The sequence below is a fragment of the Dermacentor albipictus genome, chromosome 8 (assembly GCF_038994185.2).
Source record: "Dermacentor albipictus isolate Rhodes 1998 colony chromosome 8, USDA_Dalb.pri_finalv2, whole genome shotgun sequence".
NCBI classification, from domain to species: Eukaryota; Metazoa; Arthropoda; class Arachnida; order Ixodida; family Ixodidae; genus Dermacentor; species Dermacentor albipictus.
This window is the reverse complement of record NC_091828.1, coordinates 132,753,063-132,765,772: the sequence shown is the minus strand read 5'-3', so window position 1 is coordinate 132,765,772 and position 12,710 is coordinate 132,753,063. Positions and strand designations below refer to the sequence as shown.

Sequence of the window (12,710 nt, the reverse complement as noted above, 5' to 3'; positions counted from 1 at the left end):
ATGGCGTCTAATACATAATGTAACATCGTCGTAGTTCCCGAGCCTTGACCCATGTTATTCTACATCGAAGCTTTCTATTTTTCTAAAACACGAGCAAACACAAAAACAGTGACACCCGACTAGTCACATTTTTTGGTGTTTCGCGGACTTTCTTTCAGGCTTGGAAAAAACTTTTATATAGCATGTATTGAGCAAAAAACAAAAGCTGTATCGGGAATTTTTGAGGATGATCTAGCATTTTTTCCATTGAGGCTTTTGCTCTGAATAGAATATTTGAGAAGTTGGTTAAATAATAATAGCTAATTATGTAATTAGGAGAAATGTATTAAGTAGTCTGACTTCGTCCGAGCGATGGCGAACAACATTAACTTGTTTCTGTGGAGCTACGTGGCACGTGCATGTTTTCAAATTTCTGCACAAGTTACGTATGACATATTGTATACTGGTGACAGTAATCCAATTCCAGGACCTCAAATATATTACCAGACGCATAAACGCCTTAATGTTTGTAGGAAATATAATCTTACTCATCGTGTAGCACGCAGGCTTGCCTCAGCAAGCAGCTCGAAGTCATCGTGCTTCGCACTCAGCTGAGCGCGCGACGTACTATTTCGACGGTAGGTACGTACAAGTGAAACCGGAAAGGAAACCTTCACCACGCCGCGCTTCCGCCCCTGCGATGCTCAGGCGCTCGTTTCAGGGGAACCGCGAGCCTTGGCTGCGCGCTCTCGCCATCGTCGTCTCCTCGTTTGCCGCTCGGCAACACCACGCCCATTAAACGAGGTAGCCGCAGTCATCAGCGCGCACACTGTAGGCTGGCTTTCCTGCAACCCATCAGTCTGGTGGTGCCCGTTGCGCGGGCAGTGGTGTGCCTCGGAAATGCGTGCTTCCGTTCTTTCTGTTTTCTTCTTTCACTCAACCGGTCTGACGTGCGGCACAATTTTCTTTTCGCTCAACCGCCCTCCAGGCGAGGGAGGGCCGTCACTACAAGTCGTTCGCACTGGAGAGCGGCAAACGTCAGCGGCGAGGCCATAGAGACGGCAATGGCGCAACAAAAGACTCGAAAATGGCCCCGATATCAAGTGACGCGTTCTCGGCTTTCGTGTTTCCTCTGTGGGCTTGGCGCCACCATAATGCTCCCAGCCCATGCGTGCAAAATAAGCAACGAGAAATAACGTATTCGTTTAACCTCGTGGCGGAAAATTGACCCTCGCCACCACACGAGGACGCGCCTTACCGTGGGTTGTGGCTTTCTTTGCGCTCCCCCGTAAGAGCGCATTCTTTCAAGCCGGATTAATTAAATACCGCGGCCTTTTTTACTTCCTCTTGCAAATGCTTAATTATCGGACTCGTGTGCATCACTTGTTTTTCGAAGAAAGGGAAGAAGCCGGCGCCATCTCTCTCTTGTTCGCATTGTCGCCACGTGGCAGTTTCTGTTACAAGCGCTGCTGCCGTTATCACGAGCTGAAAAGCGGCCGAATCAAGCACCCTGTTAACATTGACCCTGGCAGGGGCACGCTCGGGCCGAAGTATTTGGTGACCCGTCTTTATTATTATTTTCGTTACAGAGTTCCTTCTTGTTAACGTCTCCTTGAAGCAAATAGGCACCGCCCCACCGATTAAAGTCACGCGTCTCACTCGTCTGTCCTTTTTTTATGTATGCTGATCCACCTCTAGAGGACTGACATAGCCCATGTTTCACTACGTACTTCTTTTGCCATTTTCATCTTCCATGATTCTGGCTTGAGTCATATCAGTATGTTAAATCCACGGTATTGCTTTGGTCATTGGAGAAATGGTATGGCTTTCATAAGACTCGCCAGCTCAGCCTACTTAAGGTTCTGCGGGATCAGACGCACCGGTTGGTATATCTTCATTTTTATTATATTTCATATCCTATTATCTGAAAAAGACGAAAATCGAAGAACATGCTTGTCCACCGTAAGCCCTTTGCATGTTATTACACCATGTAATCTTCCAATTAGTTTCATGAACATACATGGGAATGCGACTTAATCTATGTTGATAATAAAATTAAATCGCGCTAATATTAGGCTCACGCTGTTACTACAACATCTATGTTCTATATAGCAACCCGAATCACGGCATGCATGGGTTACCAAGTGTGAACAAACTAAACTCAGCCATGCCAGTCTATATACGATCGCACATATGGCTTATATCTCGAATGCAATATTTCATTACCGTCTGAACCATTAAAATACAGTTTAACTAGCTTTCTAGAATTTTCTCGGTACAATTATAGTGTGGACATATTGCGAGCATGTGCAACATTCGTCCGGCTCCACTTATTTCAATATGTTTAGGAATCTGCTTTGCTCTTCCAGTTTTCTTTCCCCTTTTTTGTTTGTGTTAAGACTAAGGATAACCGCAGATTTCTCTTATTTGTTTCTCTTTATCACAGCTACTCTTTAGTTAATGCTTGTTTTACGAACAACCTGTGCATGTGGAAGATTGTTGAAATTTTCAGAGAGCACAGACATCGTCTTGGCAACACTTTTTATAGATATCCCACTCAATTTGAGTGATTCTCCTGGGGATTGGCTGCACTTCTAAAATGTAGTGAAAAAAAATGGCAAAAGAAAACAATAGTTAATGTTTGCAACCGATTCTGACTTCGTCTCGAAGCGTCCAGTGCAGGTTTACAACTTGGTTGTTCTAAAAAAGAAGTGCTGAATGTTCGGGCTCACAGGTTATCAGGCAGAACTACGTACTTCCGATGTCCAACACTGTGTTTGCATGCCACCACAATATCCAGTGCACACACAGGATCGACCCAACGACTGCCATCACTGCCCTACCATTGCGCCAGCAACGCACATTCCTGACATGGCGCACCGCATCCAACACCAAGGCCGGAGAACATACCAGACGAACTTCTGGACTCTGGGATAGTGTCAGAAACAGGAAGAGCAGACTACGGAAAAAAAATAGAGAAGACATAAAAGAGAAGCCACAGACACGTAGTATACGCGAAGCCGGTACACTATCCGACACGGCAGGGAGAGAAGACAGACGACGAAGACGGGTTATCTGTCGATACAGCTCAAACGGCTGACGCGGGTGCACATTAGAAAGGAAGAAGAGAAAATGAGTGAAGGAATGCAGCGGGAACAGAGACCAGACCATGAAGTAAAGAAAATGGGGGGCGGACTGCGCCTGAGGTCTAGGCCTAGCTCTGTAACAAGAAGAAACGCGGTAAGTAAATGGGCGAGCAAGAGCTGGGGTACGGGCGAAAGCAGCGCGGCAGGAAAATAGATAAGTGGCTGTTGCTGCTTCCGTCCGTGTCCCGCATCTGCGAAGAAGGAATGCCATCTTTTCTTTCTGATCTTCTGTGTTCTCTCTTCCTGATTTTCTTTTTCTTTTTCTGGCTTCAATGTTGCCTGTTTTTTGTCTGGTTTCTGGACTCTATGTCTCCGTGGTTCGGCGTCTGGTGCCATCTGTTCTGTCCCTTTTGTTTCGTCTGCTTCTCCACTCTCCTACAGGAGACAATTTTAATTTGCTCGTTTCGTTTGCAACGCCCGCAAATGTAGCGTTTCTTTTTCTTTTTGCATCCCTTTTTTATATTTGTTTTCATCTTTCTTGTTCTTAAGGGTTCGCAGAACGCAGCCACCGTCAAATGAGTAAATCGATATCTGGTGAGAGAGAGAGAGAGAGAAATTGCGCGGGCCAAATGTGCATCATTATCTCTTTCTGTCTTGCCGGCGCAGCTCGGTGTCTTGTTGGCTGGTTGCAGATTGAAGCTCCGATTAGCTGCGGCCTTAAGCAGGCTCCCTGAAAACTTTCCGCTAAGTCTAGGAACATCGGCAGTTACCAATTCCTTACTGATTTTCGTCCTCTGTGCCTCGCGGATAGCATGCAGGTGATCAAAGAATGAGTTGTGTGCGAAACTTTCATCATATGTGAGCATTCAATTAAATTGTGGGGTTTAACGTGCTGAAAGGGCATCGGTGGGTTATGAGGGATGCCTATGGTGGAAGGCTCCGCATAACTTTTGACCAACCTGAGGTTCTTTAACGTGCTGCTAAATTTATGTAACGAAACGTTTGTGCATTTGGCCCCCGTCAAAATGGAAATTGAATCCGGGATCTCGGGCTGGGCGTTGTGATGTCCTAATCATTGCGCCACAGCGGCGAGTTGCGAGCCTTTGGAAGCTTTATTTGCGGGGTCGCTTTCCATTTGAACCGTCTAGCAAGTGTTTCTGTCTACAAGAATAAAACACAAAAGTGAAGTTGTGTGCTATGTAGCATGTAAAATATTCGTTGGTTCTATAAATTAGTTTCTAGCATTGTTTCACGGCAGAATTGTAATCTCAGACGAAAGAAATATATGCGTCTCAAAAATAAGCTGAGGCAACCTAGTAACTCATATACGACAAAGGGCGTATACCAGCGCATTGAAAAGTGATAACTTCGTCAGGAAAATTTGACAATGAAACTACAAACGGGACAAAGTGGAAACAGGCTGTTAGACAACATGACATTCCAAGGCGTAGCCACACCGTCCGAGAACCCACAGTTAGAAAAAAGAAAAACAAAAGATGAAAAGGAAGACCAAATACAAATTCCCATCTTCCAATTAAAGCAAGATTATAAAGAACAAATAAAACAAAAGTGATATTACCAGAGATCAACGGTCGCACCACCGAAGTGTTGCTGGATTCTTTCTTCTCTCTTCTTCGAACTGCCATCCTTCGTTCTACTTTAACTGCCATTAATGACAGGGAAAATGTCGGCACGTTGGCTGGCCTTCTGATGCTCGCATTCGTAATAATTACGAGAGAAACCGATGCCTGACTTTACCTGAATTTCATTCTAGACTAATGGGCGTTGACGAGGAAGTCGGCGCAGCTCAAGGCAACGACCGTGCGTAACTCGAGCCGTAATTGCACGAGCGGTCGCGCAGGGGGAAGCGCAATGACGCCGCCGCTTATTAAAAAACCACTCTACGGTTTGAGGCCGAGGAGGGGCTCGAAACGAGAGTCGTTTGCGACCGGTACCAGCGCCCTCCTTTTCTGGAACAAACTTGGCGGTGAGCATTGTAATCGCTGTCGACTCGCCCGCCACAGCTCGTCACCAAACGAAAGTGTCGGATGTCACGCATTGTACACCACGGGTTCCTACGTCGAAACGACGACTTCAAACAAGACGCCATTTTCGTGTCGGCCTAACAGCCGTCCGGCACCGGAAACTCTATTATCGTAAACTAATTATGGAAACTTGATCACGTCGTTTGGAATGCTTGGGGGAAGCTGAAATGGAGAGAGAAAGGAATAGAAGCAAGAGCGAACGTCTCATCTTGAAAGCACTCCACGATGAATTGCTAAATTTCGTTATTCGGCCCACACTCGATGTCTTATGCCTCGGACAAATTTGATCAATACAAATAAACTTAGCAATGTGAATGACCATGCCGGGAGGAAAGCGGTTGCTGAAAACACGGCAAACTGTTTTCAGGATCACATTACGTTGCAATAATTTGTGTGTCGTTGTTTTGCACACGGACAACGTTGGGAGATCTGAGAACGAACGTGTTTGTTTCGATTTCATTTGTACCCGATGGCACCTGCATCAATATTTGTGACTTCATCGAGTCGATTTAGGCGGTGCAGAATTCTGACCCAGAAGGAAGGACGTTGTCGGAAAGTAAGCTATAAGTGTCCTCATTAATTATTGCACTGCTTTTGCAGAAATTTGTCACGGGCAATGTACAGTACCAGTGTCGCAAGCCACATGGCTGGAATATATTTTGCTAAGTTAGTAAATTCACTAACGCGCCTATACTGACCAGGGTAGGGTCACAACTAAGTGGCATTCATTCATGTTTTATTACTTTAGCCGGCAGTTACTGATTCACTCTAGCGCTCAGTCCCTCGCTCCCCCTCCCGATTAAGTACCTCGCTCATTCACTCTACGCTCGCGGACGCCATGAAGGGAGTAGGGTGCGTAAGGTATCGAAGAAGCTGTGGGATGCACCGCCTACTAAAGAGCACATCTCATTAATGTTCGTATTGTCCTTCGTACAAGCACCTCCCGGTGAGACACTGGCATGCAGGAAAAAATCTTATTAGTTCTGCATGTGTCCGAGCGTATGTCTCATGAGTGCGTCGTGTATACTGCGTGTGTGATTGCATATGTGATCGCATGTGTATTAAGCGGAAGGCTAGGCGTGCTTCCACGCAGGTCCCGTAAGTTTTCATTTGAGGTGGGGTATAACGTGGTGGGCTTGGCCAATCGTTGTTCGGACTCTGATGTTTATAAGATGGGTGCTCCAAGCGTTCATCATCTCCGAGAAAAGGCGCATACAAAAAGTTTTTACAGCGAAGGTGTTTATGGCCAGGTTCTTGCGGATCTCATCTCCGTGAACATAGACCAACAATTTTTCATACGTGGGCCGGTCCCGAAGATAGTGCAATGCCGGACCGACCCATGGTGGAGGTGCTGTTCGCCATTAAAGGGCCCACATTCACAGCTTCGCTGGTCATCCTTATTCACAGAGTGGAAGGGTACTGATTTTTTTGTGCAAGTATTTCAGCTATGCCTTGTTGTACTTGCAGCCATTCATGCGAGAATGTAGAACGTGTTCAGTTAGGCTGTCCTAAGTTTTAACACCAAACATCTGCTTTGTCGGCAACTTTATGGGCCCTTGCTAATAGTCCTTCCAGCATAGAAATGTTGCTTGGGTCATGGGGTAAGGCATCATTTCAGCATTCGGCTCTCAAAGCTTTAATAACCTTATTTACTGAAAGTGGCATTTCATCTATGTATTAACACTTTGTATGTCCTTGTGCGTTATAGTTATGTCACAGCATGCTCTATTGGTTATATATTGATTCGTGTTTGTCTTCTTTTCTCTGTTGATTGTTGTTTAGGCACGCTTACAAAATGTGCTTTATTCCCGGATCGTTTTTTTTTCTCAATGTCACCTCATGCTATCGTCCTTTGCTCACTGGACAATCTATTGTTTGTGACGAAGCCGGTGACGCAACAGTTATCAACATTTCCAATGTCATCACAATAAAGCAATCAGTCAGGAAGGTAATAAAGACAGAGTCCACGGGTCCTACGCTTATTATTATTCTTTAATTGTACCCAATTCTCAATGCAGGAGCGTTTTTTACTTTCTGCCCTCTTCGGTATGCGACCAGAAAGGCCAAGAATCGAATGCGCGAGGTTGTTCTTTAGCAGCCTAAAGTCATGCGCTCAGCCAACGTGAGGGTTATAAAAAATTTTCGTTCTAGCACATCGTATAGCAACATTCAAGGAAGAGAGAGAGAAGGATCGTCGCCGTCATCGAGGGCTCCGGCGCACACTCGCATCTCCGCAACCTGCTAGGGTGAATAAAAGCGCCGAGTCTGAGAATATGCGCTCTTTTAGTCGGAGCAAAGCGCACACGCGCATGCGTTCTCCAACGTGCTTACGTAGGGGCGGGCGTTGTCCATCACGTGTACGCGGTCAAAGGTTGTGAAGGGCCCTTCTAATGTCATTCACGTGCCAAGACACTAAACCCACGCGTTGGTTCTCTACAAGCAGCGACATATAGGGTGCTTCTCCATTACTTTGAGCGGGAAATGAATATAAGATAGCTTCACTTCACACTCTAGCGTGAGCTCCGACTTGCAATGCGCGCTTTTCCATGCACAGCGATTCGAGATTGCGCTAAGGGCAAACCGCAACGTCTGGTTGGCCAGCTTCCTCGCAGGGCACAAATGCGTTGCGCTATAGATGACCCAAAACGAGGAGGGAGAAGAGGGAAAAAAAGAAAGTGTGCGCCGGTGATCCTCGAGAGAGGAATATCGACCCACGAACGAAGCATCTCAAAATCTTCTCTTCTGTGCTCCACAAAAGTTCCATTCCTACCATCGCCTTTAGCTCAGATACGAAGAGAAAGAAAAAAGAAACTGATGGCCGCAGGAGGCATCTTCAAAGGCTCTTGAGGTCATTGACTTGGGCGGTCTCGACTGGCATTTATGGAGCCAAGGTGTCCCTCTGTTCGGGCAAGGGTTCCTCATTTTTAAAATTTTTTTTTTTAGCGACCTCACTTGTCTTTGCTTGGTCACGTTCATATCTGCTTATCTTTGCCATTCGCATATATATATATATATATATATATATATATATATATATATATATATATATATATATATATATATATATATATATATATATATTTCGTTCCTGTCGTTTCTGTTTACCTCGATAGTGTAGTATGTATACTTGAGGGCACGAACCTTTTAGCGCCCAATGCTGACCCGTTGCGTTTAGGCGGAGTATCTTGAACTTCTCCGGAGCCTGCTGGCGCCGCGAGCTCTTCCACGTTCCTTTCTTTTTTAGCCGCGATGTACAGCCCGATTCTGTTCACGGTATGAAGATTTCCTTTGCCTAAGCGATACGGGGTCGAGCCCAAGTCTGCAGGGGAATCTATGGAAAAGCCGTTTGGTCCAAAGCCGGATCCCGCACTAGAGCGCCTTCGCGCAGGGCATGGCACGTCTAACGACAAGAAATAAGTGCGGAAAAGGGAAAGAAAATGGAATAAGAGCTCCCACTATTACCGTGCACGGGTTCATCCATCAAGTCTATCTTTTCTCAGTCAATGGCCGATGCTGCTGCACCGGAAGCCATAAACGAAGCTCGCTTTGGGAGAGCCCTTGTTTTTTTTTATAGCTTTTCTTTTTTTTTGGGATCTCGAGCCAATGGTTGTAAAGACTCAGCCCTCCTCCGTGTATGCTATGCAATTTTGTGATGCACGTTGCACATGGCGATGTGTTCCCGCCTTACCGATAAGGATGTGAGATAAGTGGCGCTGCCGGAGCATCGCGGAATTGTCTGTCCTCTTCCTATAGTTTGGTTAGTGTGTCGAGGAAAAGGGAAGGCGGGGAGGGGTGGACAAGTGGTGAATGCACTCGGCCTGGTCGAGGAGCTCCGCCGTTGAGCGTTGCCAACAGCTGCAGGACTATCTGTTTATTGAACGACAAGCTGCTGGGAGTATATAGGTCTCCGAATGGACAACTATACCGATCTTTAAAAATAATAATATAGATACAGCGCAAAACTTTATGGAAGCCGAAGCTGTAGAGCAGCGGCTAATTAAATACTATGCAACTTGCTTTGATCCGCACAACACTGTTTACCGGCTTTGATTCCGTGCAACGTGTAGTCTCATGCAACGTTCATGCTTATCCGCCTCAATGAACACAACTTCTTCTCTTGCCATTTTTGTGTTGACACACTACACAACTGACAAGGTGTGCCGAAATGATAACAGAAAATTAGGTGGATGGGTGGCGTGAGACGTATGCACGGTCATGGCACTAGGACGAAAGCAGTGTATGATGCCTGAGCAGGGAAGAGTGGCGACGCATGGTGTGTGTCCAGTCGAGTACGAAGTGTATATAGCTACATTTAAATATTGTGTACCACTTGTGCCGCATTGTCACACTACGCATTCTGGAAGACTGATCAAGCACCCACAGAGTGACAAATACCTAATCGCTGAATAAGAAAAAAAGAGTACAACGAATGGTCCTTTGAGTAGGACGGGCCATGCAAATAATGAATTGGCGTACTTTAGACATGTTTATGATACGACATTCAGGTTTTGCGGAGGAATTCTTTCTTTAGTTACGCAAGGCGGAGGTGCGCAACACAGCCCTACTTTGTCGGCCACCGTACATTTTGACGTTTTAACAGAGCGAAGGACGAGCCAAGTTGGTACGAAACACGAACGACGTGTACCTAATTGTCGTGTCTTTCACCCTGTTACAAGTCTTAATGTTACAACTTGCCCACGTCAACGCGATACTTCAGCTACATGAGTTATAGCAAGTACCAGTCCATTGGCTGCTACTTCTATTTAGTGCACGTATAACGCTCATGTATGTCTACGAATAGCATATCTGCTGAGATAGCGATCAACTCAGCAGCAGCCGACAAGTCCACAGCAACTACATCTCCTGAGGGTAGACAAGGAATGCTTTACATTAATTCATCCTGCATTGAATAGTCCAACGACTATTCAATGCAGGATGAATGTAGAAATATTCTATGTGTAGTCGCGTGCTTTAATATTTATTGTGTGCAAAGTAAACAGTTTTTTTTTCTGTAGTGACTATGCAGATAGTGATTGTCCTGGTAATTCGCACATTGACTTGACGTAGCTTGTACAGATATCTCTGATTATGCAGTATATATAGCAGGCCATGCCCGAGTTAAGCACTGTCGTATTCCTACGCCATTTTACTTCAATAACAAATGAGTATTCGCGCCTTTTCTCCGGCTTTTATCGTGCGTTTATGAAGCGCGCGTCGCATCATCTTTCGCACACTTCAATCTGTACTTAAGCCTACTGCTAGCTCCCCAATTTTTTATTAGAGCATCTTTAGTCTTCTTCGCGTTCACGACCACGGCTTTCCGTTGCCAAACTCAATGTCGTGGCCTGGATTCCTGAACCGAGCTCGAACCTTTAGACAAAGATGAGACGCATAATATCTTACATCTCCATTTGTTTTCTGGAAGCCAATTTGCTGCGAATTGCCCTAAACACGTCAAACTTTACTGCACTTGAACTTTATGGGACGTTACCGGGAATCGGTAATAACGGACTTTATTGAAGAACTGTCTAAATTCAACCAGAATTGGCTCTTTTTTTGTATTTACGTAAGTGTTTACTTGCAGCAAATTTCATGGAGGCAAATATTTTACTTATCTGCTTTTTTCTCAACATTCCCGCAATTGAACTTTATATCATGTCTGCCGTCCTGTTACGAATGAATCAAGATTGGCGTCTCCCTCGTTATCTCGCTTATGCTTTCATTCATATACGTCTTTATCAGCAGCCGTAGGCTCACAAAGTGTAGATTCGCTCAATCTCACAAGCTAGAGTGCCCGACGCACGAGAAAACATTCCTAGGATATTCGGTAAAGCGCAGCAAAAAGAAGAAAAAAAAATGGTACACGTATTTTCATCAACGAATGCGCCGTACTTTCACCTCGAGGCTGTAAATGCAAGTTGAATTCGCAATATCCATCCGACGCGTGGCAAAGGCGTGTCGCTTCTAGTCTCTGGCGCCCTCCATTTCAACGTCCGCATTTCCGCCTCCTAATTCCACGCGCGAGTGGGCTCATACATGCGCTCGTCCTCGCGCCGCTGTTTAATCTACAAATCTCTGCTCGTCTGTCTTTCCGCGTTCGTTCCACTGTACCACAGCGCGTAACAATTGGAAAAGACGTATTTCGTTCGCAATCAATGCTTACGCTATATCTAGCCTCCCTTTTTGTTTGCTACTTAATCCCCGAAGCGATGCGCTGGCGTTCGTAGTTCGCAACCTGATTAAAAAAATTTTCCTTCTCAATGCATTCGCACCGGTGCCAGCTTTGTGTTCGCGTTCTCTCGCGATGCGTGTGGCGCCCTCATTTTCGCTCCAGTGAACGTAATAAATGCGCGCCGCTCGGCTCGTGGCGACGCGCTCCCTCTGTCGCGGCCTGGCAGCCTTTACAGCCATAGTTGCCTACTGTAAGGCAGCGGTCAAGCACCCCTGCTCGAAGAAATTTGCGCATCTTGAATGCGCACTCCTTTCCTAGTGATTCGAGAACTGTGACACATGCATGAAGTATTTTATGCCGCACTTGGAACAACTCAGAACACTGAGAATATAAGTTTTAATGCGATTAGCATTATTTGCCTACTTCAGGCCTTCTGAATCTATCTATCTATCTATCTATCTATCTATCTATCTATCTATCTATCTATCTATCTATCTATCTATCTATCTATCTATCTATCTATCTATCTATCTATCTATCTATCTATCTGTCTGTCTGTCTGTCTGTCTGTCTGTCTGTCTGTCTGTCTGTCTGTCTGTCTGTCTGTCTGTCTGTCTGTCTGTCTGTCTGTCTGTGTCTGTCTGTGTCTGTCTGTCTGTCTGTCTGTCTGTCTGTCTGTCTGTCTGTCTGTCTGTCTGTCTGTCTGTCTTGTCTTGTCTTGTCTTGTCTTGTCTTGTCTTGTCTTGTCTTGTCTTGTCTGTCTGTCTGTCTGTCTGTCTGTCTGTCTGTCTGTCTGTCTGTCTGTCTGTCTGTCTGTCTGTCTGTCTGTCTGTCTTGTCTTGTCTTGCCTGTCTTGTCTGTCTTGTCTGTCTTGTCTGTCTTGTCTGTCTTGTCTGTCTGTCTTGTCTGTCTGTCTTGTCTGTCTTGTCTGTCTGTCTTGTCTTGTCTTGTCTTGTCTTGTCTTCTCCTGTCTTCTCTTGTCTTGTCTTTCTCTCTGTCTGTCTGTCTACGTGGTCGTTATGCCGCCTTGGTAGTTTATTGTTGCCATTACATCTTCGTGGTCAGAATTTTGTCATGCCGTCGTTGTTATGCCAGCTACGCCGACCGAGAAGTGAGGTTAACCGAGGGGCCCTATTTTTATTAGTCATATCACAAGAAGCCAACAAATACTGGCACCAAGGACAACGTGGGGGAAATTACTTGTGCTTAATAAATGAAATAAGGAAACGATAATTTAATGGAAACGAAAATGGATGAAAAAACAACTTGCCGCAAGTGAGGAACGATTCCACAACCTTCGAATTATGCATGCGATGCTCTACCAATTGAGCTACCGAGGCGGCGTTTCCCCATTCCCTTTCATCATCATCATCATCATCATACTGATTACGCCCACTGCAGGGCAAAGGCCTCTCCCATACTTCTCCA

General features: G+C 45.5%; 2 protein-coding genes across 17 annotated transcripts in view; one reads left to right on the top strand and one right to left on the bottom strand.

Annotated features, from left to right (window-relative positions):
- The window catches only part of LOC135905854 (uncharacterized), a 210,523-nt gene that overhangs the window by 43,761 nt on the left and 154,052 nt on the right, over positions 1–12,710 (bottom strand). The gene's annotated exons all lie outside the window — the stretch shown is intronic.
- LOC135905855 (uncharacterized) overlaps positions 1–12,710 on the top strand; it is a 163,623-nt gene that overhangs the window by 17,671 nt on the left and 133,242 nt on the right. For 2 of the 5 annotated variants that reach the window (XM_065436970.2, XM_065436968.2), the window contains exon 1: positions 3,127–3,219. The exons of the other annotated variants lie outside the window; for them this stretch is intronic. In XM_065436970.2, the coding sequence (XP_065293042.1) occupies positions 3,163–3,219 (57 nt within the window). In that variant the 5' untranslated portion in view covers positions 3,127–3,162. Of the gene's footprint in view, positions 1–3,126; positions 3,220–12,710 lie in introns of those variants that run through there. 5 annotated transcript variants of the gene reach the window in all.